Consider the following 22,440-nt stretch of genomic DNA (forward strand, 5'->3'; position numbering starts at 1 on the left):
ATGATCTCTATGTGAACCGTTGGTCGAGGCGCACTTCGTCCGAAGTGGGCGCCGATGGTATTTGTGAGCTTATCCGCCCTTCTGGAAATCAACCAACCTCGTGCGGCACACAGACACCGCAGCCATGTGGGCATCAGAAGTCCATCTATCATTACTACCGCCGTACTTCATGGTTCATGAAGTTCTAGGACTAGGCTATTGCAAAAGTGGCCTGGCATAAGCTTGGCAAGCTACTGGGTATTCTGCGTGTGTCCCTAAGTCGTCCCTGATGATCTCACTAAGCTACTAATGGTGCGAGCTTGTAGTTTCAGAGGATCAACCAGATTTGAAGCCTAAGAAATAGCTGTACCTTTGCCGGGTTTGTGTGGATTGCCTTCGCCGCACGATTCGGTAGCGACCAAGTACGGTTACAGTAGGTGATGATCTGCTATGGAGACTTGCTTGGCATGGGGCTCGGAACGGTGCTAGCTCTGGTGCTGTGGGGTAGACTTTCAATTCTTCTACGGCCTGTAGATCATCGGAAAATACAAGTGCTATCGTCACAACTTGTTGGCAATAGTTTGGGACGTTTATATGCCATATGGCACGTGAACTTGATCACAAGGTATATTTCAATAATCGTGGAGCCAAATCTGCTAGAGCTATCTCATCTTGTGAGAAGGTTGTCACGCTGTAGTATCCTGATCAGTGTTCACCTGACTTATGAACCTACCTCCACTACTATTATATGTACGTTAAGTTATTGAGCGCAGGTATGGTACAGGGGCTACTAACCTAACCGTAGTCTAGTAGAAGAAACGCACAGGCTGCTCTCACACACTAAACCGTCCACCATAATGATCTGTTGCAATTACTACTTCGATTACCGAATATATAGCAATTGAATAATATTATTTACTTAATCGATAGCCGTTCACTGCAACCTAGTCAAACGTTTTAATATATCGGCGTAGGCTTTTCCGAGTGTATCTTGTTTTACCCTACTATATCGTCGATTTAGGAGTCTCCTGGTAGCTTAGGGGCTAGTTCTAGGTTAGACTTCACTAACCTTAGTGGGGGCTTGTGCATTCCTCTACTGTAAGGTTAGGTTAGTTAGTCTACTACAGATCCATAATAGCTTCTGGGTATGTAATATCAAAGCCAGCCCCACCCAATCTCCTCTGCACCCAAAGCTTCATACTATGTATGCAGGGGAAATAGATTCTTCACTTGCATCACATACGTGCGCACTACAAGTTATGGACTAGCCTCTAATGAGCACCTGCGACACACTGCAATCACACATATCCGTGGTAGAACCTCGCACCATCTCACTGTTGTGCATCTCTATTTTAACTCACCACGAGGGAACACTGGGATCTGTCCACAATTAAAACTATCGAGATCGGGCCGCTTCAGCTTCCGCATATTGAGGGGCGAATATCTTGTGATCGACCGGCACTTATCGCAAGCCATTTCGGGTTCATGAGGTGCCGGCAGTCAATGTTGACGATATCAGTTCAAGTGCCGCCAATCGCTACCCCCAGATCTTCTATCGTATCCACGAAGGGTCGTACTCCGTACATGTTACAAAGCACCAAACCAACAATATTGTCAGGATGGACCTAAGATCTTGATTCATTAGCTCGTATTGCATTCTTACTCTTCCAGCCTTTGAGTCCGGAATGATGGTAAATATTTCAGCACAGCCATAGAGCATTAGATATGCGACCATCCCGCCGGTTTGGGGTATCACAAACACCATGATCGTAGACAGCCCCATGTAGGAGTTTGGAAGTTAGGAAACCCCAACTGTCTCCATTCACGCACGTTTCGGTATCACGTGTTGCCGGTATTTATTATTGTAGCGCGGAAGGGGTGCAACTCAGCGGGAGAAGCCCGATGACAATGCAACGCCATTTGCACCAAGCGGCAGGGAAGTATTCGCAAGGAGAATTTATGCTTAGCGAAACGTGCCCCGTAATTATTATTGTATGATAGTTTCTATAGTTGGTATAGAATGCTGTTTTGGTGAAGGATAGTTGATGTACTGAAAGGAAGGGCCTGAATTTACTCGAGCATAGGATAGCAAATACGGTGCTCTCATGAGCGTGGGATCGCAAGTGTAACGCTCTAAGCGTGAAATGATAGTATAGGTACTGTCAAGTAGTATATAAAAGTCTGAGTCTACAAAAAGAATATCGGTGTACAGAAAATGGGTATATGGCCACTGGCTAAGTCACGTGATCACCTGCCCCAAAGTTAGGTGATCTGAGGGCTTGTCGCCTTAGTGTACGGAGTGCTCTCTGTTAACTATGGCCATCTATAGTCGTCCATATTGCCACACATTGTGAATATCAAAGTAGATGACCGCGTCAAATGTAGAAAGCCTCACACTTCGCAGCTTGGCTGACACATCATTAGACTCGTGCTAGGCGACGAGTATTAGTGTTATTGTCCGCCTGTTCAAAAACTCCAACTATGATGGCTTCTCTCTACAGCCGGTCACGCAGTTCTTCAAGGAAATTGAATTCCTCCGACGTCAAGTACATCCCTTCAGGCACCCTCAGTTCTGTTCGAGTGACAACTAGCTGAGGACTTGTATCTGCCAGAGTCCTACCATCATCGAACTGACTAGAGCCGCTGGTATTGGTTTTCTCTACAGCCGCGCCACTTCCTGTTTCCACGTCCCTGTCAGCGGCACTCTTCTTGTCCTGCTTCCACCTGAGCCCAACCTCTTCTGGTGACCACCAATACATGGGGAACCTCCTCTGGATGTTATTGATCAACAGCGCGACGGCTTGCATAAGCACACAGCCCAAGAGCATGACTGGGATCAGGAACCAGCCCATGCCAGCCATGTTGCTATCGACAACGGCCAACAGCGCTGTCGCACCGGCCGGGGGGTGCACTGTGTTCGTCAGGGCCATCAGTGCCGTTGCTAGCGCACAGCTAAGAGAACCCCCGATCCATATATAATCTCTAGATCCAGTGCCCAGCTCGAAAAGCTTTCTTATAGAAACAGCTACGACTGACGCGAGCACCTGACTGATGACCGCATTTCGAGGTTGAGCAAGCGGTGACTCGATTGAGTAGAATTCGAGGACAGCTGCAGCGCCCTGACGGGTGCCATCAGTTCTGTGAAGGGGAACGAAAATAAAATAAAAAGAGAAAGAGAAAAGGGACGAGGGGAATTGCTACTCAGGTTGCGACTTACAAAACTGCCAACAATGACAGGTACTTCATGCGTTTGAAAGGACGCCATGTTTTGGTTGACAGCCTCCATAACTGTCAAGCTCGAGAAAATGCCAATCGTAGCCCAGAATATGGTCCATAAATGTGCCAGAGGTTGCTGCGGTTTTGAACGGTGTCCAAGGAAATAAGACACTTGATGTGGGATATACTGCCATGGTGGCCTCGGTATCCATGGGTTCACATAATGGTCAATTGAAAAGTTCCAACGGTGCGACTTTGACTGCATTCCTGTTGTCCGTGCTACTCGTAGTATCTTCAAAGAAAATACAGGGTTCTGTAGATAATCCCTTCTTGGGTTTTAAATCATTCCTGCGTAGCCGACTTGTGAATCAAGAATGTCTGGATTGTCACTCAACCAGGATGTCAGACAACGTGTAACGACCTAAGTAGTTTCGGTGCGCCTTGGATTCTACGCTGAAAGGTTTTGTTTATTTCCTCTCCTGCATTTCGCTTATATCTGCAAATGTCGAGCGGCTGTAGCCGCACATTCGGAATGCTTGTAACATCTGAAGCCAGAGTGTTGCAATGACGCCGGCCTTGGAAGCATGACCGGAAGAACTGTTGTTCTGACTAACACGGACGTATTTTATACGAGAAAGAATCATACTATGACCAACATAAAGTCTGACCGGCATCATCTTTGCTAATGGAAACTTTAGTGAGACTAAATAGCTTGATGACAGGTTGTTGGCGTGACACCTCAGTACCCGGCTCCGGACTAGTGGAGCTAAGTCCGGGGTACACATTTCCGCGGAGTAACAGCTCGGTGTACTTCAAATCGCGTTCAACCAGCAAAAAGCAAACCCTAGCAACGGTATTCCTTAGTTTGCACGTACAATGGACCGTTTGAATCAGTCTGGGTGTTAAGTGTTCTGACAGCCGGGACCATTAAGTCCACCTACTCTCCAGGATACTTTCATGTCATTTCAATTAAACACCAGACTTAGGCTAGTCAAGTTACTGTATGAACAAAGTTAGTATTTCCCCAGATCTGTGCTACGGAACCCGCTGATCCAGAAGCATGGCTACAACAACCGATCTTTGAACGACTTGTCGGATAGTGAATTGTTATTACAATGTCCGCTTGCAAATCCTGTAGCGTTTAGACATTGCCGCCGGATAGAACTTAAACTTGAACTTCACGATATGGCGTTATTGTCGACGAAGCAATATTTTTCTGAGGCCTCTGCGATAGTAGCTGATTTGGGCAGTCGACTTAGTGTGTGGCTGCACTTAGCAGTGTTTGTTGTTCGATTCCCTTCTCTATTCAAGAGCGTGCGATAGTTGTTTCGGCTTACTCGCCTTTTCAGGGACATCATTGAATTGATGATATTAACATATGATAAGTCTTTGCGAAAGGAATCATTTCCGGAGATCAGGCTATGGCCCGCAGTTCATGCAAGGTGCGTTTTGGCATTTGACGAGGTCAATGGTTACACCATACCCACAGTTACCTATCATAAATTGATGTCGACCCACAACTTTGGCACCGGTAGGACGACATCATAACATGATTGTAAATTAGATCTTCATGGCTTGTTGGAACCTTCCACGCCTTATCGATCTTACGAACAACCTCAAGCATGGCTACCCCGAGGACCAACCTTACAGTATATCTCTGTTGAAATAGGTCCCAGCCACCCACATGTATATAGCAAGTGTGCCACCGGACACATGACTACCTACTGATTCTCAACCAATTAATCAACCGATCTACTCCTCATGCCTTCGTCTTATTTTGACAATCTCAGCTTCAAGGCTCGATCTATCAACAATCCGCGTTGCTGTAATTCCGTTGTTGGCTTTAGAAAGCACTATTTACGCTCCAGGGTTGCCAAAGGATGTGCCGCTAGACCTATTAGCACCCAAGCGACCCCGCTAGTAGCAAAAACATGTATTATAAGCCTGAGAGGCCTAGCACCATTGGTACCATGAAGACCACCAAGCAAAACATGCGTGCCGCCAGCAGTTTCAGCCGCAAATATAGGAGATACCGCCCACGATGTTCTCGATGTTATTTTGTGCTAGCTGAACAATAGATCGATAGGCAGGCATTTCCAGATAGCTGACATAAACGTTTGGTGTGACATTAGGGCATTAAATCGATTAGGCATGAAACTCTCGCCTTATAGACGCACAAGTGGGAGACGGTATGATGTATTTTCTTGTACACGCAAATTGACCCTTGGGGATAGGCATCTGTCAAGGTCGAATCTTGCTATGTAGGAGGCGTAAGGGGCAACGGCCGAGAGCCTTGCGTCACAATGGCACGCGTTTCCGTCTCAGAAAACCTATCAACAATGGTTTTCATGTATGCGACTGCCGTGTTTGTGAAGTGCTGAGCTGACTGCAGCATCTCGGGAGAAAACGCTCTGATTGATTAGATTCGATGGGTTTGATTTTGGCTGTGATAAGAATTCTTCTTCTCCCTCAATTTCTTTTTTTCCACATTACCTTGAAAAATGTTAATAGCAACACTCAGGCCAGAGTTGATCGTCCTTGGCAGCACTTGGTTTTCTGTCACTGTGTTGTTAGCTGACAGGCCGAGGCGCAGGCCTGTTCAGCTTTCACCTCCACATTCTCGGAATTTGGACACCATGAGAGTGTACCTAGATCAGCGCCAGGATGCTTGATGTAAGACAACCGTCGAAGTTTTCAATCCCAGAATGCGTCGCATCAAATGCGAGTATCCAGGATCAAGCGCCAGAGGAGACTGATCAATGGACTCTGCTCGCAAATACAATATTGCTAGCTCATCAATTGAGAGCCTCGGGTTCTTATGATAGTGATGATGAGCGACAGCTCTGATGTATCAAGAGCGATGCCATATCGAAAAACCTGCGATGCATTTAAGGCCTGGGACTGTTTCTGAGATATTACACGTGTGTTTCCTTCATCGCTGTGACGTCTTTGTTCGGAATTGCCATCATCACTGCTATGGTACAAGCACGCCTCGTCGGCCATCCAGCAGTATAAGTTTGCGCCGTCACCAGTCTCATAGGGCTCTAAAGCCATCACCGTGACATGATCGTATGATCTGGTTCTTTGGAAAGAGTTGGATGGGAGAACATATGACCTTTGTAGCCGTACTTGCCACAATCGAATGCAGCACAAGGTTCGAGTTTTCGCTACAAGACTTATCTTTTTGTATATGACGGACGCATTTGATGTCAGAACAGTCATCAAAAGTTGGGGCGCACTGCGAAGGTATACCAAACTATCAAGCGGAAACAACCATCAGATTTGTACGTAGAGCTGGCAGTTATTATATTGGCCTTGAACTCGACCGCTGACTGGCGGGAGCGGATAGACTAGCCACGCTTTCGATTCTGGCGCTACGTCGAGCATCTGTTTGCCGGGTTGTATACTAGTATCCTTTTCTAGCATCTATGTAGTATTTGCTTGCGAATCCCTTCGTCTTCATCACTTCTTTTATAATGTACTGGCTTCAACTTGGCTTGGCAAGTTATGAACATCTTCATTTGTGTTTGAAGCTTTCACTTTAAGACGATCGAGTAGCCAAGGTAACGTTACTGTGAGTCAATTATTTAGTGCTCCACCGCCTGTGTTGGCTGCTGTTTGCCGCCGTTGTTACCCCGCCATTCTGATGTAATGAAATCAATCTGCCAAGAAAATGATTAAAACTTGATTGAAAAGCGCCGATTAAAGGTAATCTGAGGTTACGATGATTGCTTCTTTATGCCAAGGTGTACAAGCCATCGAGCTACTATATACGTAGTAAACATGCTTGATACGATGAGCAACAACAAGAGCATTGTGTTTGACGTGGTAGGAACATTGGTTTCTTATGATCGCCTGTTCGTGGCCATAGATTCGCGTCTTGGCGACCGACTGCGCGCTCAGGGCATTCAACCCAAGTTGCTTGGTTGTTGTTGGTTGGAAACGGCAGAGAGAGAATACACATACCTCAGCCTCAATGGCCGGTATGTAGTGTTCTTCGAGATTTTCGAGGCCTTGTTCTTCCGCGTACTTATGTACGCTGGCATTTCGCAGCCCCGCACCTTTGCCATGCCAGAGGATGTACAGTATATCATCGGCGAATGGAGGAAGTTGGACCTCAGGCCTGGAGCAGCTGAATGCATCTCGAAGCTTCGTGAAGCAGGTTTCACTGTCTACTGCTTTACCACGGCCGAACTGTCAAGGGTTCAGGGCTACTTCGATAGAGGTGGAGTTGAAATGCCTGCTGAACATCTGATTTCCTGCGACACCGCAGGGCTAGCCAAACCGATCCCTGAAGCCTACAAACAGATCTGGGGTAAATTCTCATCATCTTCAGTCAAGCCCTGGTTCGCTGCCGCGCACATGTGGGATGTGTCAGCTGCCACTAAAGTTGGGTAAGCTCTAGACCTTTGTCAAGCTAGTGTTAATGAAGCACTAAGGTTGGTGAATTTAGGTTCCGGGGCGCCTACGCGACAGTATTAGAAGGAGAGGCCCTGCCGGAGATATTTGGAGAGCTGGAAATAATGGCTGAGACACTACCTGAAATGGCAGAGAAGATCATCGAGGCTTCTTGACGCGCATGGCATTATTCTCCAATGGCATATTCCTCCACCGGATGGCTACTGCGTTTGCAACTGACACTCTAGGGTAATGTATAGACGGTACGATTGGTCACTTTGGAATGTATAGCATTGAGGTGCGCTCCCCACAATAAATTTCGAGGGCCTTTTTGGCGAGCTTGTAGGCCTTAACTTTTGAATAACAGATTATGCTGATTATGAGTCCACAGGATTCGAGTTTTGTATGTGGTGACTTAGAATGTCTCCCCTGGGATCTCGCCACTTCGCCAGTTGGGTTAATACCGTTTGCCTGCGAACAATGGCTCCGAAGCTCGCCATCAACGCAGATGAAGATAAATGTTTACCTCAATTGTGTGTCACACAGGAGCTTGGTGATTCCAGGGTATTATTAGTAACAAGGCTCCACAAGTACCTCTTATGTCAACCGTTGCATTCTTATAACCTTTTTATAGAGGCTGGTCCTTCCATTGGGCGCTCTCTGCCGTATTCACAGCCGGAGCGCTGGCTCTCTGAGGAATCTGGCGGGGAATCAACAAACCTATCAGTTTGGGTGGGATGCAACAAGCATGACAACAAATGTGATGTCACTAGATGAATTGCTCCAGGTTGGTTTTTACCGAAACTAGTTGACTGAAATTTCCACCGTCTTTGCTGACATAGAATCGATGCACTCTGGTAGTGCCATAGCGTATTTGGGTAAACTCGGCGATATCGACACCCTTTTGATTGAGTACCACATCCAGCTCCCAAATATGTTGCCATGGCACTAGCAGAAAATCTCTTTGATGCTGCCATTGAGGCCAAAAGCGAGCAACAGCTCCAGATAAGAGATATCGTGCTTATCCGTAGTGGATAGTTCAGCAGCATGGCGTGCGCGTAGGATCTAGTACAAATTTATAGTTACTTTTGCATTATCTTCGAAAATTTAAAGGCTTGTATGTAATAACATCTCCTCCGTCCATATTCTTATAATGTAACTGGTGGCAACGAGAGTTCAACCCTCTAAGCGATTTCTCGCTGCAAAGGATATATCTTCGCGTTTAAGAATGAATGTCTCGTCTCCGACCTCAACTGTATCTAGGACAATTGCGAGTCTTCGACTCAGAATGATGCAAAATTCGTATTCGAATAAGGCAGGTCGGGCAGCTCGAAAATAGTCCTCCAGCGTGAAGTTTAGCTATGCTTCTCCACAGCGCTCATTAGGTGGTAGCATCGCTCGTGAGTGGATAGTCAAGTAGAACCAGTAACATATCAAATCCCATGGCTTCACTCGGCGTTGGCCGGGTCTCATTTCTTCGGCAACTCCCACGTTAGGTGGTGCTTTAACCCGTACGCTCTTCTCAGGCATAGAGGGTGCCCGCCATACATGCATGCTTAACATAAGCCATACTTGTGTAAGGCAGCTTAATGTTTTCTATCCAAAGAGTGAGGGCTTCAAAGCCTAGACTATAGGCGCTTGAACTATATGTCGGTGCGACGAAGACGTAATTTAACACCCAGACTTCCCAATCTGACCCATTTCTTCACCTCAGTGTCACCGGCAAAAGTAGCACTAAGAAGTCATCGCCCGAAACTTATACTCGTGATTGCATTGGTTGGTCGCTGTGGATTGTTTCTCATCGTGTTGGCTATGGTGAAGCAGACCGCAGAGCGTACTCCTGAGTGAGAAACAACGGCATCGAAAGACAAACAATCTTCGTCGATTTTCTCAGTAACCAACAACAAAATCGGGCAAATTGCCGGGGTGTAACAAGCATGCATTGAGCTTTTAGGATACTTTAACTAATGTGATGATAACTAGTATTTTGCCTATCTTCACGGTACCTGAGCTTCGTTCTTAGTTAACCCGAGAGAGGAGAATTTAGGAAGGAAATTATAATTACCAAGTATTGTACTTCACCGGATGTCACCCTCACTCCTGCTCCCCACTACACGCAAAAGCATTCCAACGACACACCGCGTCATAATTAACCACGTCATCAACATTGACAATGTGATCATACTGCCGTAAACGTTAAATGTACATTATGGTGATCACATGAGACTTTTCTTCGGGACATTGGAACAATTCCACCGTTGGTCCGGATGAGCAGCATCGAAGAAAGGTCATGTCGGGTTGATTAGTCGCGAGTCCATAGCGGTTCTGATGGGATGCGGGGGGATGGCGTAACTTGAGTTCGGTTAAAACGGAACCACTCACCAACCGGTTGCTTAGTATGTTGTAACAGCGTTGTTTCTACAAGACAGGAAACTTGCAACGAACAGAAGATGCTGCTGTCACTAATTTCCTTTGACTTATGGTCCATGGCCGTGCTCAACGTCGTTGGATCGGTGGTGACTGTCACAGCCTTGCAGTCCAACTTAGCACCGGGCACTTTTGTTACTCCTGCGGCAGCTGTCAAGCCAAGATTTAGATACTGGTAAGAGCTCTATATCGGCCTTGGAGTATCGCTAACGGTGTAATAGGCTGCCTGATTGTAGTATCGACGCCGATCTAATGGTGGATGACATCCAGCAGCTTAAAGAGCGCAATGCTGGTGGTATAGAGCTTCACAATTATTTTGGGTCTCCACAGGTTAATATGACGTATTTATCTGCGGCAAGATTCCGTGCTGACTTCCTCAGGGATACCCTCCCACAGACTGGGACACAAATGGATATGGTTCTCCCAATTACCTAGCTCTCTTCAAGGTTGCTATGCAGGCGGCTTTGAAGAATAATATCTCCTTCGACTACGCCATGAGCAACAATGGGGCTGTACCAGCTGAATGGAATGATCCAGGTCTTGCTTGGGCTTTGGTATACATTAAAATTCGATACGTTGCGATAGTTTCTAACCGACGGTCCAGAAATCAAGCAGTGCCACCGTCAATGGCACCTTCAACGGAACGTTACCAGGTTGGGGCAAGGCGAAATTACTTGCTGCGCATACGTATGCGGTCACAAACGTTGAACAAGTGAACTCGCATTCTACTACACCATTTGGTCGGCGTGGAAGTTATACAAAGTCTACCATATCGAATCATTCGCTTAGGGAGGTCACAAGTCTGGTTCAGATGGATGGTACTGTCAGTATCACCCCGACCCTGTTAGAGGGAGCTAAGTCATATGGCCTCGAAGCATGGTATTTATATCAGCCCCTTGGGCGTGAGATCATAGCCAACAGTCACCCAAAGACTTTCCTTGGAAACGGGAGCTTGTACACAGATCATTTCTCATCGACAGGCGCAAAGGTAATCACTGATTTCCTAGAAAAACACATCTTCATTGATGGTGCCATGGAGCTCATCAAGAAAGTGGGTCATTATCTATGGGAAGACAGTGTTGAGATACCTGCAAACGTGTATTGGACGCCCGGGTTAGAGAATCTATTTGAGAAGCAGCATGGTGTAAGTAAGGTTTAGCCCAATTTACGATCAGAGCTAATAATTACAACAGTACTCCATCATTCCCTTTCTCCCGCTCATTCAGTCCATCGGTGGATACCAGGCCAGCTCGCCAGGTTCGAGGATGGTGACTGATGCTGCAACGTTCAATACTGGGGTCGTAGATGACTTCTTATCGACATTAAATGTTGGCCTCAAATCTTATTACGATCACCTCGTTAACTTCACGAACTCGCTCGGGCTCAAATTCTCCGCCCAGATTGGATACAACCTTCCTGTAGATATGTTACGTGCAGTTCCTTTGGCGGACGCGCCCGAGACTGAGACTCTCTCTTTCGGCAACAACATCGACGGGTTCCTCCAGTACTCAGGACCAGCCGACTTGTCCGGAAAAGAAATTATTTCTATTGAGCTAGGAGCTGATTACGAACTGTCATTTTCGCAGACGTGGAGCAGGCTGTTGCATGACGCGAAACGTGCTTTTGTTGGAGGAGTGAATCAAGTCATAATCCATGGTGCGACATATTCATATAATTTCACCGGAACGACTTGGCCAGGCTATACAACCCATGGATATGACTATCCTGAGCATTCTAGACATCAGCCTGGCTGGGATGTTGGATATGCCGAGGCTTTAGCTTATCTTGGAAGAGTTCAATGGGTCTTACAAAGTGGTACGCCAAAGGTAGACGTGGTACTTTGGGATAAACAGTGTCCACAAAACGCGTTTCCCTCCACATTATACATACCATCCGATCTTCAGGCGGCTGGATACACTCACGAGTACCTTTCCCCGGACAACTTTGCTCTGAAAGAAGCTTATGTGCACAATTCCATACTGGCTCCGAGAGCGCAAGCTTTTAAAGCCTTAGTCATTCGCGGGAACGATACCTTGACGCCAGAAGGCATCAGATATCTCACTAATTACGCCGAGGCTGGCCTCCCTGTTATAATTAGTGGAGATTTGACATATAGATATGATACCGCTGATGAAACAGCCATCAAGGGAGCGAACGAGACATTGAAATCTTTCATCGGCGCCAACAATGTCCATCAGGTTCCATATGAGAACCTAGCTTCATCGATCGCTTCAATAGGTATTGCTCCGAGATCGCGTATCGATGCCAATGGGACGTGGTATACCAGATGGCGAGAGCTATCCAACGGCGATATCTACGTGTTAATTTACAATGAGGGCGACTACAGCACAGGCAGCATTACCTTCCAGGCAACAGGGTCAGCCTATTTTCTGGACGCATGGACTGGCGGGGAATCCAGAATTGGAGTATATACTCGGGATGATGACAACATCACCATACCGATGGCTCTGCAAACTCTAGAAACAGCAATTATCAAACTCAATAGTAGCGAGCCATTGAATACGCACGTTACTTCACACACAGCATCCGTCCTAGGGTTTCAGATCGATGATCATTCCGTCATAGGAGCCAAAGCTGCTTATTCGAATTCGTCATCAATAGTTTTATCTTCTGGCAGGACCGTGGACCTCGATGTTTCGAAAATCGATCTAGCTTATACCATGAAAGACTGGAAATTGGTCGTCGAACAATGGGTTCCCCCGGATGATCCATATGATCTGGACTTCGACGCCAAGAAGTTAAATACTACCATTGATATCTCTGGAGGTGTTCTCTCATCTTGGAGTGATCTCGGATTGACAAACATGTCAGGCATCGGATTCTACAACGCAGAGTTCGAATGGTACTTAGACAATGATACTAAACTAGTAAATGGGGCATTTCTCTCCCTTCCAGCTATAGATCAAGGTGTTACCGGATCGTTAAACGGGAAATCCTTACCTACACTTGACATCACAAATCCACGCGTGGATCTGTCGTCATTTCTTGTTGTAGGGACGAATTCATTGACTCTTAAGGTATCATCAACTCTGTGGAATAGCGCCCGTGCGTACTGGGATCAGATCAAAACGGCTGGGAAAGGGCCATCTCATGATCTTAGTGTGTTTCCGGAGATGCAGGCTTACGGCATCGTCGGCGAGGTTGTAATTGTGCCCTACGTATTGTTTAACATTAATTAAAAGACCTAAACATTATAATAAACGCAGTTTTAATAATATATAAAGAATTTAATTATAATGTATATCTTTTTACTAAGTTAAATAATAATAGTATTTATTATTAAATATATTGTAAAACTTTAAGTCTTTTAATACCTCTTTAAATTATATTAAATAATAAACCTTACTTGAAAAGTTAAATAAAACTCGTAAGTTTTATATATTTTACGTTTTAATAACGTTTATATTATAATTTTTATAATATAACTTTAATTCTTATTTAATTAATATAACTACTTTTAAAAAGATTAATTATCCTTTATATAAAATAATCTCCCCGTTTATAATAATTACTAAATTAAAACCTTTTATATTCTTAATATTAACGTAATTACGGCGAGGTCGCGGTATATATTTAACTTTATTAAAGTTATAAAGCTTTTTAAACGTATTTAAACCTTTTTTAATAACCCGTAATAAAGGAATATATATATAATTATTTCGGGGGCTTCGTTATAATAATAAAAGGGTATATTAAAGTAATAAATATTAGTTATATTAATATTATAAAGGAGTTAAGTAAGTTATACGACTTTTATCGTAACTATTTAAACTTTAATTAATATAAAGTTAAAAGGATAAAACTTATAAAATAAAAAATGGGTTATAATTTTATTATACTTTAATTTTAATCGTATAATTAGTTTTTATAATAATATATTTAAATAACGATAAGAATAACTCGTTGTTATTAATTAACGTTATTTTAATTATTAAGTTTATTATTTTTATTTATTTCTTAATAATTAGCCCGCGAGTAAATTAACGAGTTCGTTATAAAGCTTATATGTGAGAGTATGGGCGCGGTTAGCGCTAAGCTGTGAGAGTTGACAACACTGGTGTGAGATAACAAGCCTACAACGTCACGAACTGTAAAGTTGATATGGGCTTGTAATATGTCTTGTCTTGAAAGCTATTTTTGATACAGGTTAGAGAGAGCTGTCTATATACCTGTTATATCCCACAGCCCCGCTGTGGGTACTGTAACAAGTGCCCCTCCAATACAAAATTTGTCGTCCCTGACAATTCATCATTCCAAGCGAAAACATGATGTAATACCTAGGTCATAGCCAAACTGGTTCATCTAGAAGAGACGCTCTAGCTGTGAGTTGTAATAGCGAGCTTGTTATCCATTGCCATTTCTAACGTCTTCACTCCTCATCCTCCTCGCTACTGGCTACGTCGATGACCTTGCTCGTAGTATCCTTGTTGACTTCGTCGATTAAGTCCTCAAATTCTGCGTAGAGGTCTTCGCCGTTAGGAGGTCCATTGCCGGTAACGGCAGCTAGACTGTTAACCTTGACGGCGGGATTGACGGTAGCGGAGTCTTCATCGTTAGTGTCCTCAAATTCGGAAAGGCTGTCGCTAGGATCCGGTTTACGAGGTGTGGACTTTGCGGATTTGCGAGGTGTGACAGAGGAGGTGTCATTCCTAGCAACCGTCTTGTCTTTCTCCACACGGTACTCGTCCATGAAACCGTTGAAGTAGAAGACCGTCTCCTCGAGTTATCTGCGGGTTTCCTTCCCGTCTTTGCCCTACTTGACCATTTCTTCTCGTAGTTGAAGAATCTCCTTAGTGAACGTCTTATAGGAAATCTTTGCGGAATTGGTAGCTTTGGCAATAGTATTGGTAAACTTCTCGACCTCCTTGGCATGTTGCTCCTTGGAATCCTCATAGGCTTTGGCGAGTTTTCGATGAGCAGCCTTAAGTTTCTCATGCGCCACGCTGAGCTTTTTAATATCAGTACCGTTAGACGTGACTTTGTCTCCGTCAGCCTTGCGAACTCGCTTGTTCTTTAAGGCTTGTTTGTCTAATCCCCTTGCTAACACTGCTAGCTGATCCTGGATGTTAACAACTGCTGCATTTGTTCTAGTATTCGAGTCCAGGCCTGCCGTAGGTGTCATAAGGTCAGTTCTACTAAGCGTAGTGAGAGAACCGGCAATAGAACCGTTGAAGCGGTCTCTAAGGTCGCAATACATGATTGCGAGAACGCTCGCTTTAGCTGGCATCAGATGGTCGTAAGGTGCTCCCATTAACTTAGCGGCACTGGCTTTGCTAAGGCGATCTTTAACACTTCGAATGAGACCATTTAAAGCCATTGTTCCGGACTTTGCGCGTCTTTCGTAGAACTCATCAATTTGATAATAGGTTTCTTGTAACAAGACGGCATTGTTACCAATTTAAGTGCGAGCTTTCTCTTTGGTAGCGTTAAGCATGACCTCGTTCACATTAACTGGCTGGCTATAAGTCAGTTTGTTGCCTTGTCTGTCGTAGTCAATATTATCCCTAGCGTGTGCTTCGAGAACCATGACCTTTTCGTTGTCAGGCATGACAGCGTCGACGGCTATCTTACGGCGTAACAAAAAGGCTTTCATTGCTCCGGTTCTATTGCCTTTAGTGATCCATTGTTAGACTACGCCCTTGCCATTAGGGGAGGCATTCTTGGCTTCCTCCTAGTTCATGTAGTCTTGCATAATGGATCGGTTATTGTTAGCAAAATGGTTGGTAACTCTGACTTTTCTGAAGGTAAAACTGATTGTTTTATCCTTTACATTCTATACCGGCTGGGACTCGTTTAGCTCTACTACATGTATGTGTCCATCGAAGTTGATATCAAGTTGGTGATGACCAACATATACGGCGTCATTGGCAACCGGTGTTATGGGCTGCGACTTCTTCTTCGTCTTGGTTTTCTTGGTAACGGCCTTATTTGTAGTGGTAGCGGCTTTGTTCGTGTTAATAGCGGCCTTGTTAACCCTAATGGGTACTAGTTCCTCTGCGAACGGATCATCATTAATGGCCATAGGTTGTTGAGCCTTAACTGCCGGGGCGGCACTGTTAACGAGGGCGTCAATGTTAACGTTGTCATTAGCCTTTGCGATAAAGGGACTGGCCGGTTTGGCTTTGACTGCTTTCTTCGTCTTAGGTGTAGTCTTCTTGGCCGCTTTGGCGGCTTCTACGGCAGCCTTTTCACGGGCCTCGTTAGCCCTGTACGCCGCCATTTGTGTTGGTGTTCTGCGCTTTTTGCGAGACGTAATGGGTACCGCATTTGATTTATCGTCCTCAAGCTGGCGAACTGGGCTGTTACGTCGTTTTGCCATGTTAAATGTTCGATCTGACGAAAGGCTTGTTAAGTTCGACGGTGGACGCTAAGTTAGAAAAATGTGGAAATGTCCGCTTGAGTTAACGACCAAAATGTCAAGGCTAACGGTGAACTTGTTAGAGCCTTAGACACGTGTCGTGGTATGTTTGGGGAGTCTGCGAAAAGAAGAAAAAATAATAGAAGGGATGGTTAACAATAGCTGTTAAAGCTAGGGAAACATCTGTTTATACTGAATTGAATAGGCCTAATCTTAAGCCCTATTTTTTAACACAGCCTGTTCGTAGTGCCTGACGTTTCCCTTGTCAATTCTCACATCTCCTAAATATGTATATAAATACATGATAAACAATGAAAATAGTAATCGTTATAGCGTGTTTGTAGTGAATGTAATAGATATAATGACTATTAAGTAAACATAAGGAAATCATGGGCGTTTTCGATTAGGATATTACCCCCCCATATAATTACGATGTTATACTGAGCAATATCATTAATAAAGCTCTTTCTCTCGCCTAGCTATATACCGACGTTTCGCATTTTTGTATTCAATCCCCTAGTTTACAGGGTTTCGAGCGAAATACTCGGTAATTAACGCATTCGCGCCTTGCATTAATTCGCTGGCTGTTACCTAGTTATCGTCCTTTAGTGCGTAGTCTTTCCATCGTATAAGGAAAGACAGACGTGGGTTTACCTTGTTCTATCTAACGCGGTGTTTAATCACTCTCTCGACTTCGTAAATAGGTGCGCCTTCCGCGTTATGTTCCACTGGTCTTGGTTCCGGAGTCTCTCTCTCGTAGGGATCCTTTCCTTATAACGGCTTGAAAAGATGAGCGACTGAAACGATAGGATGGACTTTCCAGGCGTCGGGAAAGTTCAGCTTGTATGCTTGTTGCCCGATTACCTTTTCGACTTTAAAGGGTCCCGCCCTCTTCGGGGACCATTTTGCCTTTAGTTTACTTAGAAGATGGTACCCTTTGCCAAGTCTAAGGTAAACGGTATCCCTTACTTCGAACGTAATAGGCTTGTGCCTTTTGTTATACCGTTCTTTGGCGTACTCGTTCGTAAGGTCGGCTAGAATGGCAGCCTCCGCGCTATAGTCTGCTCTTAGAACGTTAAGAGCTTCGGATAATACCTTCGTTCCCTTCTTTTTGGCAATCACGTCTAGGGCCGAGCGGGGTTTGAATCCTATGACTATCTCGTTAAGAGTCATGCCAAGTGTACCTGCTAAACTGTTGTTTAGGCTATGTTATAATGCTAGAAGAATTTCCGTCCACGGCGTATCTAGTACTATCATGTAATGATAACGAATAGCCGCCTCCACGGTTTGGATCTTCCTTTCCGAGACTCTATCTGTTTAGGGGTGGTAAGCAGCTAACATGAGCAACCTAACCTCTAAGATGTTAAATATTTCTAACCATAGGTCGGAGACGAACTTCTTATCCCGGTCACTGATAATGTTTAGAGGTAGTCCCTAATCCGAGAAGTGAAGCATCCTTAAGATCATTACCGCCTAGTCTTTTGCTTTGTAACGCGTCGTACCTGCTAGTAATAGCGTTTTCTTCGATGCCTTATAGCTAATCATATACAGGCAGTCTAGCGTATCGTGGTCCGGAACGGTCCAGAACGTCCCTAGCGCCGGCTCTAGCGGCATGTCCGTTACAAAGTCCATCGTTATTGTCTCGAACGGCCTTAGGGGAACTCTGATTAGTTTAAGGGAACCCGGTGGCAAATCACGGTCCGTATAGCCTTATAAGCACGCGCTACAATGGTTAACGTACCGACGTGCCTTCTAAGCCTTATGGTGGATATAAACTCCCCGTAAGTCCTCTATTATCTTGTTCTATCCGAAATGAAATTTAGCGTCGTACACGGTAAATAACACTTATTATACGCAGTTATTTAAAACGTACAACGATCGGGTATTGTCCGAATCGACGTGGTATAAGAGACCATTATTAATTGTAAACGGGCGTTACCGTTTCGAACGATAGTAATGATAAGATCGTTCCTCCGGCTATTGCCTTGCGCCTTCCTTGACCAGCTTCTGGTATACCGATCCTAGTCGTTTGTCGGTATCGTAGCCTTTAATGATCTCTGCTCGAAATTCGTCGCTAATCACTACTACCGTGCTTGATATGTCGCCGAGGTAGATTTCATTATCCTAGACATCGTTTAAGACGTCTTCGACGCTCTTTTCCGCCACTATACGGTACTCCGGCTTTACTAATAGTCGTAATAACGTATCTGGGATTACGTTCAAGCTACTTAGAATATAATGAATCGTTAGGTTAAACTATGCTAAGTAAATAGCGGCGTTCGCTAAGCGCGGGTTTGCCTTGCTTAAGTCCATGGTTCGCTGCGATATATAATAAATGATAGATAGCGTCGCGGCATAATTAGTTAGGACTTGGATTAGGAGAGCATTAGCGTGTATAAGCTTTCGTAGCTTCTTATATGCCCATAGCAATATAGCTATTTCCGCTTCGGTCGATCCATACTTCTTTTCCGTAAGAGTGGTCATCCTTAACAAGTATAGGATCGGGTGTATCGCCGAAGACGCTATATCCTTCCTTAGTATGGACTTTCCGTCCCATATCTTGTCGAGTTAGAATACCATGACCCCGATTACCTCCTTATAAGCATCGATCTTCAAGAATAACTAGTCTTTTAGTATATGGTGCCATAGTTTGGACTGATTACATAACTAGTGTTATATCCCTTAGAAGGCTTTAAGCTCTTCGCTTGTTAGTTCGAAAGCCACCTTCGAAGTGTACGCTTTCCTTGTATGCTTTGACACGCCTTGTAACAGCTGTCCCTCTTACTTTAGCCCTGCGATTAACTCTGTCTTTCTTCTAAGTAATAGGGCGCTTAGTAGGCTATACCAAGCGATTCCCTTACGTAACCAGTCAGCCATTCCTAAGTAGGTCTCTAGGGAAGCCAAGGTGTTTGGAAATTAGAGCTTACGGAAAGCTTCGATACGGTCGGTTGTTTTAACAACTCCTTCGCTATCTATTACGTGGCCTAGTAATACCACTAAAGAGTAGCTTAGGAAGGATTTTTTCGCGGCGATATGGACTCTTGTTTCCTCGAGTATCTTGAATACTACTACTAAGTATCTTAAGTGATCCTCTTCATTATTACTAAAGATAATGATGTTATCAATATAAGCTTTAACAAACTTCTTATACGGGAAGAATATCCGGTCCATAAAGCGTTACGCGAATGTTAGTGAGTTCCGAAAGCCTATTAGCGCTATATTTGATCTTTCTAGTCCCCTAGGGCTTATCACCACTATACGGTTACAGTGTGCCTCTCTTATTAAGAGTTAGAAGAAGAACTTAAAAGCATCGACGGAAGATACGTGACTTTTTCTAACGAGATCGCCGATAATGTCATCTTGGTCTAGTAACGGATAAACGTTAAGCGTTACCATTTTGTTTAATAGTCGTAAGTCTAATACTACTCTCCCTTTATCAACGTTATTCACTTTGCGCCAAACAACGAATATAAAACACGCGATAGAGGTAAGTTCCTTTTAGAAGGACATCTTGCCTTATACGTATAGTCCATCGTGGGTACTGTCTAAGAACTTGCGATCTTTAACGCTTAAGGGGTATGACCTCACGACCTTGAGTTTTTCTTACCATTTATCGACAAGATCTACTCGCATTTTGTCTTCTTCCGCCATTAGGATAGTGCCGCGGTCGCGCTAAATGTTATGCCTCTCGGCTATTTCGATTACCTTTGCCGCGAATTCGGGGTTCGTAACACAAACGCTAGCTCTTGCTTTTGTTTTAACGAATGGGGTATCCGTAGGTTTCGATATTCCATACGACGGGACAAGTCGTGCGAAGTCCTTGTCGAGTGTTTCCTTCTCGGCGTCCGTCTTAACGGCCGCGAAGTGTTCGCGTATAGATACCCAGTCCTCTCTGGAATAACTATCGTCCTAACAGTCTTTTATCTCGCCCCAGTTAGCAGGTTCTTATACTACGATAGGATCGGTTTCCTTAATCGTTCCTACCCTTTCTCCTCTTCGAATGGTTATAGCCCATATAAATGGGTTTGATACTACCGCCTTTTTTGGTGTCTTACGATCTAGTATCGCATCAAGAACTACCCTATGGCTACTTTCCATCGTAAAAGATGTAAGGGTTTCTCCTTCGTCGGGATTCTTCCGGGGAAGATTTACGAAGCAAGTATCGATCATTACGTTAAATAAGGCTAATATCGTAACGGTATGTGCTAACATAACCTTGCGCACTACCGGAATAGGCCCTTTTCGAGTAACGTGCCCTTCTACTACTATGTTGAAAACCGACCTAAAGCTTGTTATAGACTTAACAAAGTTAATCTTAACCCCATGGTCCGTTATAAACTTGGTTCCTAGTAGCAGCTTAGGCGCTAGGTCTAGTAGTACGTTCGCTCGTATGTTAAAGTATCCTTTTACTAAAACTCCTTTAACTCTTCCTTCGATATAGAAGTCAAAGTTAGCGGCCTTATCGAGACGAGTTATGCCGTTAACTCCCCTAATAATCACTTCTTTTTAGTCAACGAATTCTGGCTTAGTCGCCCATTGGCGTAGCCATGCTTCGCTAACCACGTTGTCCGAGCTGCCTAAATCTAAGCAAACTTCGACAGGTTGGTCGTTTAGACTCGCTTTCACGGGTATCTTGAAATACGAGCTCTTGGATGGCAACCTTTTGTTCCCTCCCGGGGCCGGGTTTGCTTCGATTACTTGATTAGGCTAAAAGGCAAGTAATCCTTCCTCGCTAGCGACTTTAGTTATCTGGCTCCCTTTCTTGTCATCCTTAGGTCTGATTCCTAGTGACTGCTTAGGCACTAGTACGTGTTTGCTTGCTTGAACAGCTTAGGTGTCAAGGGTTTCGGGATGAGTGACGAAGTACACTTCTTCCTCGGCGCTAGACAACTCCTCTTCTCCTTCGCTAAAGCAAGCATAACCTTCTTTAAGGAGAGCTGCTTCGTCGTCGGGGGTGCCTTTATCGTGTTCCTAGGTAATTGTCTCGTTAACAAAGTTATAACTACTATCTGTCCTGCGACGTTGCTAGCCCTAACGCTTATAACGCCTAAATCGACGTTATCTATTAAGTTGGTTATACCTGGTTGCGCCATCCTCGCGCGGCGGCCCTCGTACGGGTGGCCGTGAGGATTGGCGCTTAACGTCGCTTACTCGCCACTACGGCTTGTCTAGGAGTCTCGCACGTTAATCCTATCGACCCTGTCTGTCTAATGGTCGAGTGTAACGTTCGCGGATATGGCTATCCGGGTTAGAATCCTTACGATTCTGCCCGTTACCTCGCCTTTCTCCCCAGTAGGCGATATCCTCTTTCTGGCCCTGCTCTACGAGTAATGCTGCCGTGGACCTGTTAGGGCTAGCCTTAAGCGTGTCGACTAAGGCTTTCTGCTTCTCTTTTAGCTTATCCAAATATGTTAACGTTAGGCTGGTCTGTTCCGGCTTTATACACAACGCACGTAGCTACGGGTGTAGTGCTCTGTATAGTCGAGATAATAACTGGAACGGTGTAATGTCACCCCAGATCCTTGCGTACTTAAACAGTTTTATTACGAAGGTACGAATGGATTCATCCTTCTGGTTCATCTCTAGGGTATACGTCCGTTTGGTAAGCCATTCTCCTGCCTCTTCTGGCCGTATGCCGAACTGCTTTACCACTCCCTCCACGAATGTCGTATGTGACACCTTAAGTGCGCGTGTTTCCTCGTCTAATAACTACTGGTTTACCCATTATAGCGCCTGCCCTCGTAACAACATCCATCCTTCGCTGCGAATGGCTTCTTGCCTGGCAAGGTTGTCGCTACTCCAGTTAGTGACGTGCTTGGCCCATAGGTGCACGTCCTTCCAAGTCATGGTCTTCCCATCCGACCATATAGAGTCCTTTACGTCCGGGTGATCCGGGTGGAACAGGCCAACATCAGTTAGCCGCCAAGCGGAACGTGACGTGGCTGGCACTATAGGAGCGTTATCTAGCAAATCCGATGATCCCACCGACGGGGTCTTAGTGCGTTTTAGCTTTATAGCGAGCTCCCTAACTGTCTTAGTAA

At 44.9% G+C, this 22,440-nt stretch overlaps 8 protein-coding genes across 8 annotated transcripts; 2 read left to right on the forward strand and 6 right to left on the reverse strand.

Moving 5' to 3' along the window:
• Positions 1-1,178: 1,178 nt before the first annotated feature.
• BKA67DRAFT_588653 (uncharacterized protein) lies at positions 1,179-2,106 on the reverse strand. The gene has a single exon (XM_046104382.1). The coding sequence runs from the start codon at positions 1,760-1,762 to the stop codon at positions 1,532-1,534; it is 231 nt and encodes a 76-aa protein (XP_045951167.1). The 5' UTR covers positions 1,763-2,106; the 3' UTR covers positions 1,179-1,531.
• Positions 2,107-2,205: 99 nt separating this feature from the next.
• On the reverse strand, positions 2,206-3,857 carry BKA67DRAFT_588654 (HPP family-domain-containing protein). The gene is made up of 2 exons (XM_046104383.1): positions 3,197-3,857; positions 2,206-3,098 (listed from the first exon to the last, which is right to left on the reverse strand). The coding sequence occupies exons 1-2, from the start codon at positions 3,458-3,460 to the stop codon at positions 2,475-2,477; spliced, it is 888 nt and encodes a 295-aa protein (XP_045951168.1). The 5' UTR covers positions 3,461-3,857; the 3' UTR covers positions 2,206-2,474.
• A 3,133-nt stretch (positions 3,858-6,990) lies between these two features.
• Positions 6,991-7,769, forward strand: BKA67DRAFT_665460 (haloacid dehalogenase-like hydrolase; the record flags this gene model as incomplete). Its single annotated transcript, XM_046108556.1, has 2 exons — positions 6,991-7,589; positions 7,649-7,769. The coding sequence occupies 2 exons, from the start codon at positions 6,991-6,993 to the stop codon at positions 7,767-7,769; spliced, it is 720 nt and encodes a 239-aa protein (XP_045951169.1).
• A 2,310-nt stretch (positions 7,770-10,079) lies between these two features.
• BKA67DRAFT_542618 (uncharacterized protein) lies at positions 10,080-13,220 on the forward strand (the record flags this gene model as incomplete). Its single annotated transcript, XM_046101138.1, has 5 exons — positions 10,080-10,195; positions 10,242-10,350; positions 10,401-10,574; positions 10,625-11,164; positions 11,214-13,220. 5 exons carry the CDS (start codon positions 10,080-10,082, stop codon positions 13,218-13,220), a joined length of 2,946 nt encoding a protein of 981 aa, XP_045951170.1.
• Positions 13,221-15,814: 2,594 nt separating this feature from the next.
• Positions 15,815-16,360, reverse strand: BKA67DRAFT_542620 (uncharacterized protein; the record flags this gene model as incomplete). Its single annotated transcript, XM_046101139.1, has 1 exon — positions 15,815-16,360. One exon carries the CDS (start codon positions 16,358-16,360, stop codon positions 15,815-15,817), a length of 546 nt encoding a protein of 181 aa, XP_045951171.1.
• An 810-nt stretch (positions 16,361-17,170) lies between these two features.
• BKA67DRAFT_528486 (uncharacterized protein) lies at positions 17,171-17,608 on the reverse strand (the record flags this gene model as incomplete). The annotated part of the gene is made up of 3 exons (XM_046098948.1): positions 17,171-17,290; positions 17,357-17,416; positions 17,474-17,608. Coding segments are annotated over 3 exons (315 nt in total), but the record flags the coding sequence as incomplete, so codon positions are not given.
• A 264-nt stretch (positions 17,609-17,872) lies between these two features.
• BKA67DRAFT_528352 (uncharacterized protein) lies at positions 17,873-18,655 on the reverse strand (the record flags this gene model as incomplete). Its single annotated transcript, XM_046098940.1, has 2 exons — positions 17,873-18,001; positions 18,542-18,655. Coding segments are annotated over 2 exons (243 nt in total), but the record flags the coding sequence as incomplete, so codon positions are not given.
• Positions 18,656-20,587: 1,932 nt separating this feature from the next.
• BKA67DRAFT_506665 (uncharacterized protein) lies at positions 20,588-20,848 on the reverse strand (the record flags this gene model as incomplete). Its single annotated transcript, XM_046097138.1, has 1 exon — positions 20,588-20,848. A coding segment is annotated over one exon (261 nt), but the record flags the coding sequence as incomplete, so codon positions are not given.
• Between the last annotated feature and the right edge of the window lie 1,592 nt (positions 20,849-22,440).

This window comes from Truncatella angustata (assembly GCF_020726525.1).
Source record: "Truncatella angustata strain MPI-SDFR-AT-0073 chromosome Unknown BKA67scaffold_14, whole genome shotgun sequence".
In the NCBI taxonomy this organism is placed as follows: domain Eukaryota; kingdom Fungi; phylum Ascomycota; class Sordariomycetes; order Amphisphaeriales; family Sporocadaceae; genus Truncatella; species Truncatella angustata.

Bases quoted from the DNA above. Each gene is read 5' to 3' on its own strand.
- BKA67DRAFT_588653 (XM_046104382.1), bottom strand. From the start codon at position 1,762: ATGGGGCTGTCTACGATCATGGTGTTTGTGATACCCCAAACCGGCGGG.
- BKA67DRAFT_588654 (XM_046104383.1), bottom strand. From the start codon at position 3,460: ATGCAGTCAAAGTCGCACCGTTGGAACTTTTCAATTGACCATTATGTG. The intron at 3,099-3,196 runs GTAAGTCGCAAC...GGCACCCGTCAG, and splicing joins CTGTCATTGTTGGCAGTTTT to GGCGCTGCAGCTGTCCTCGA.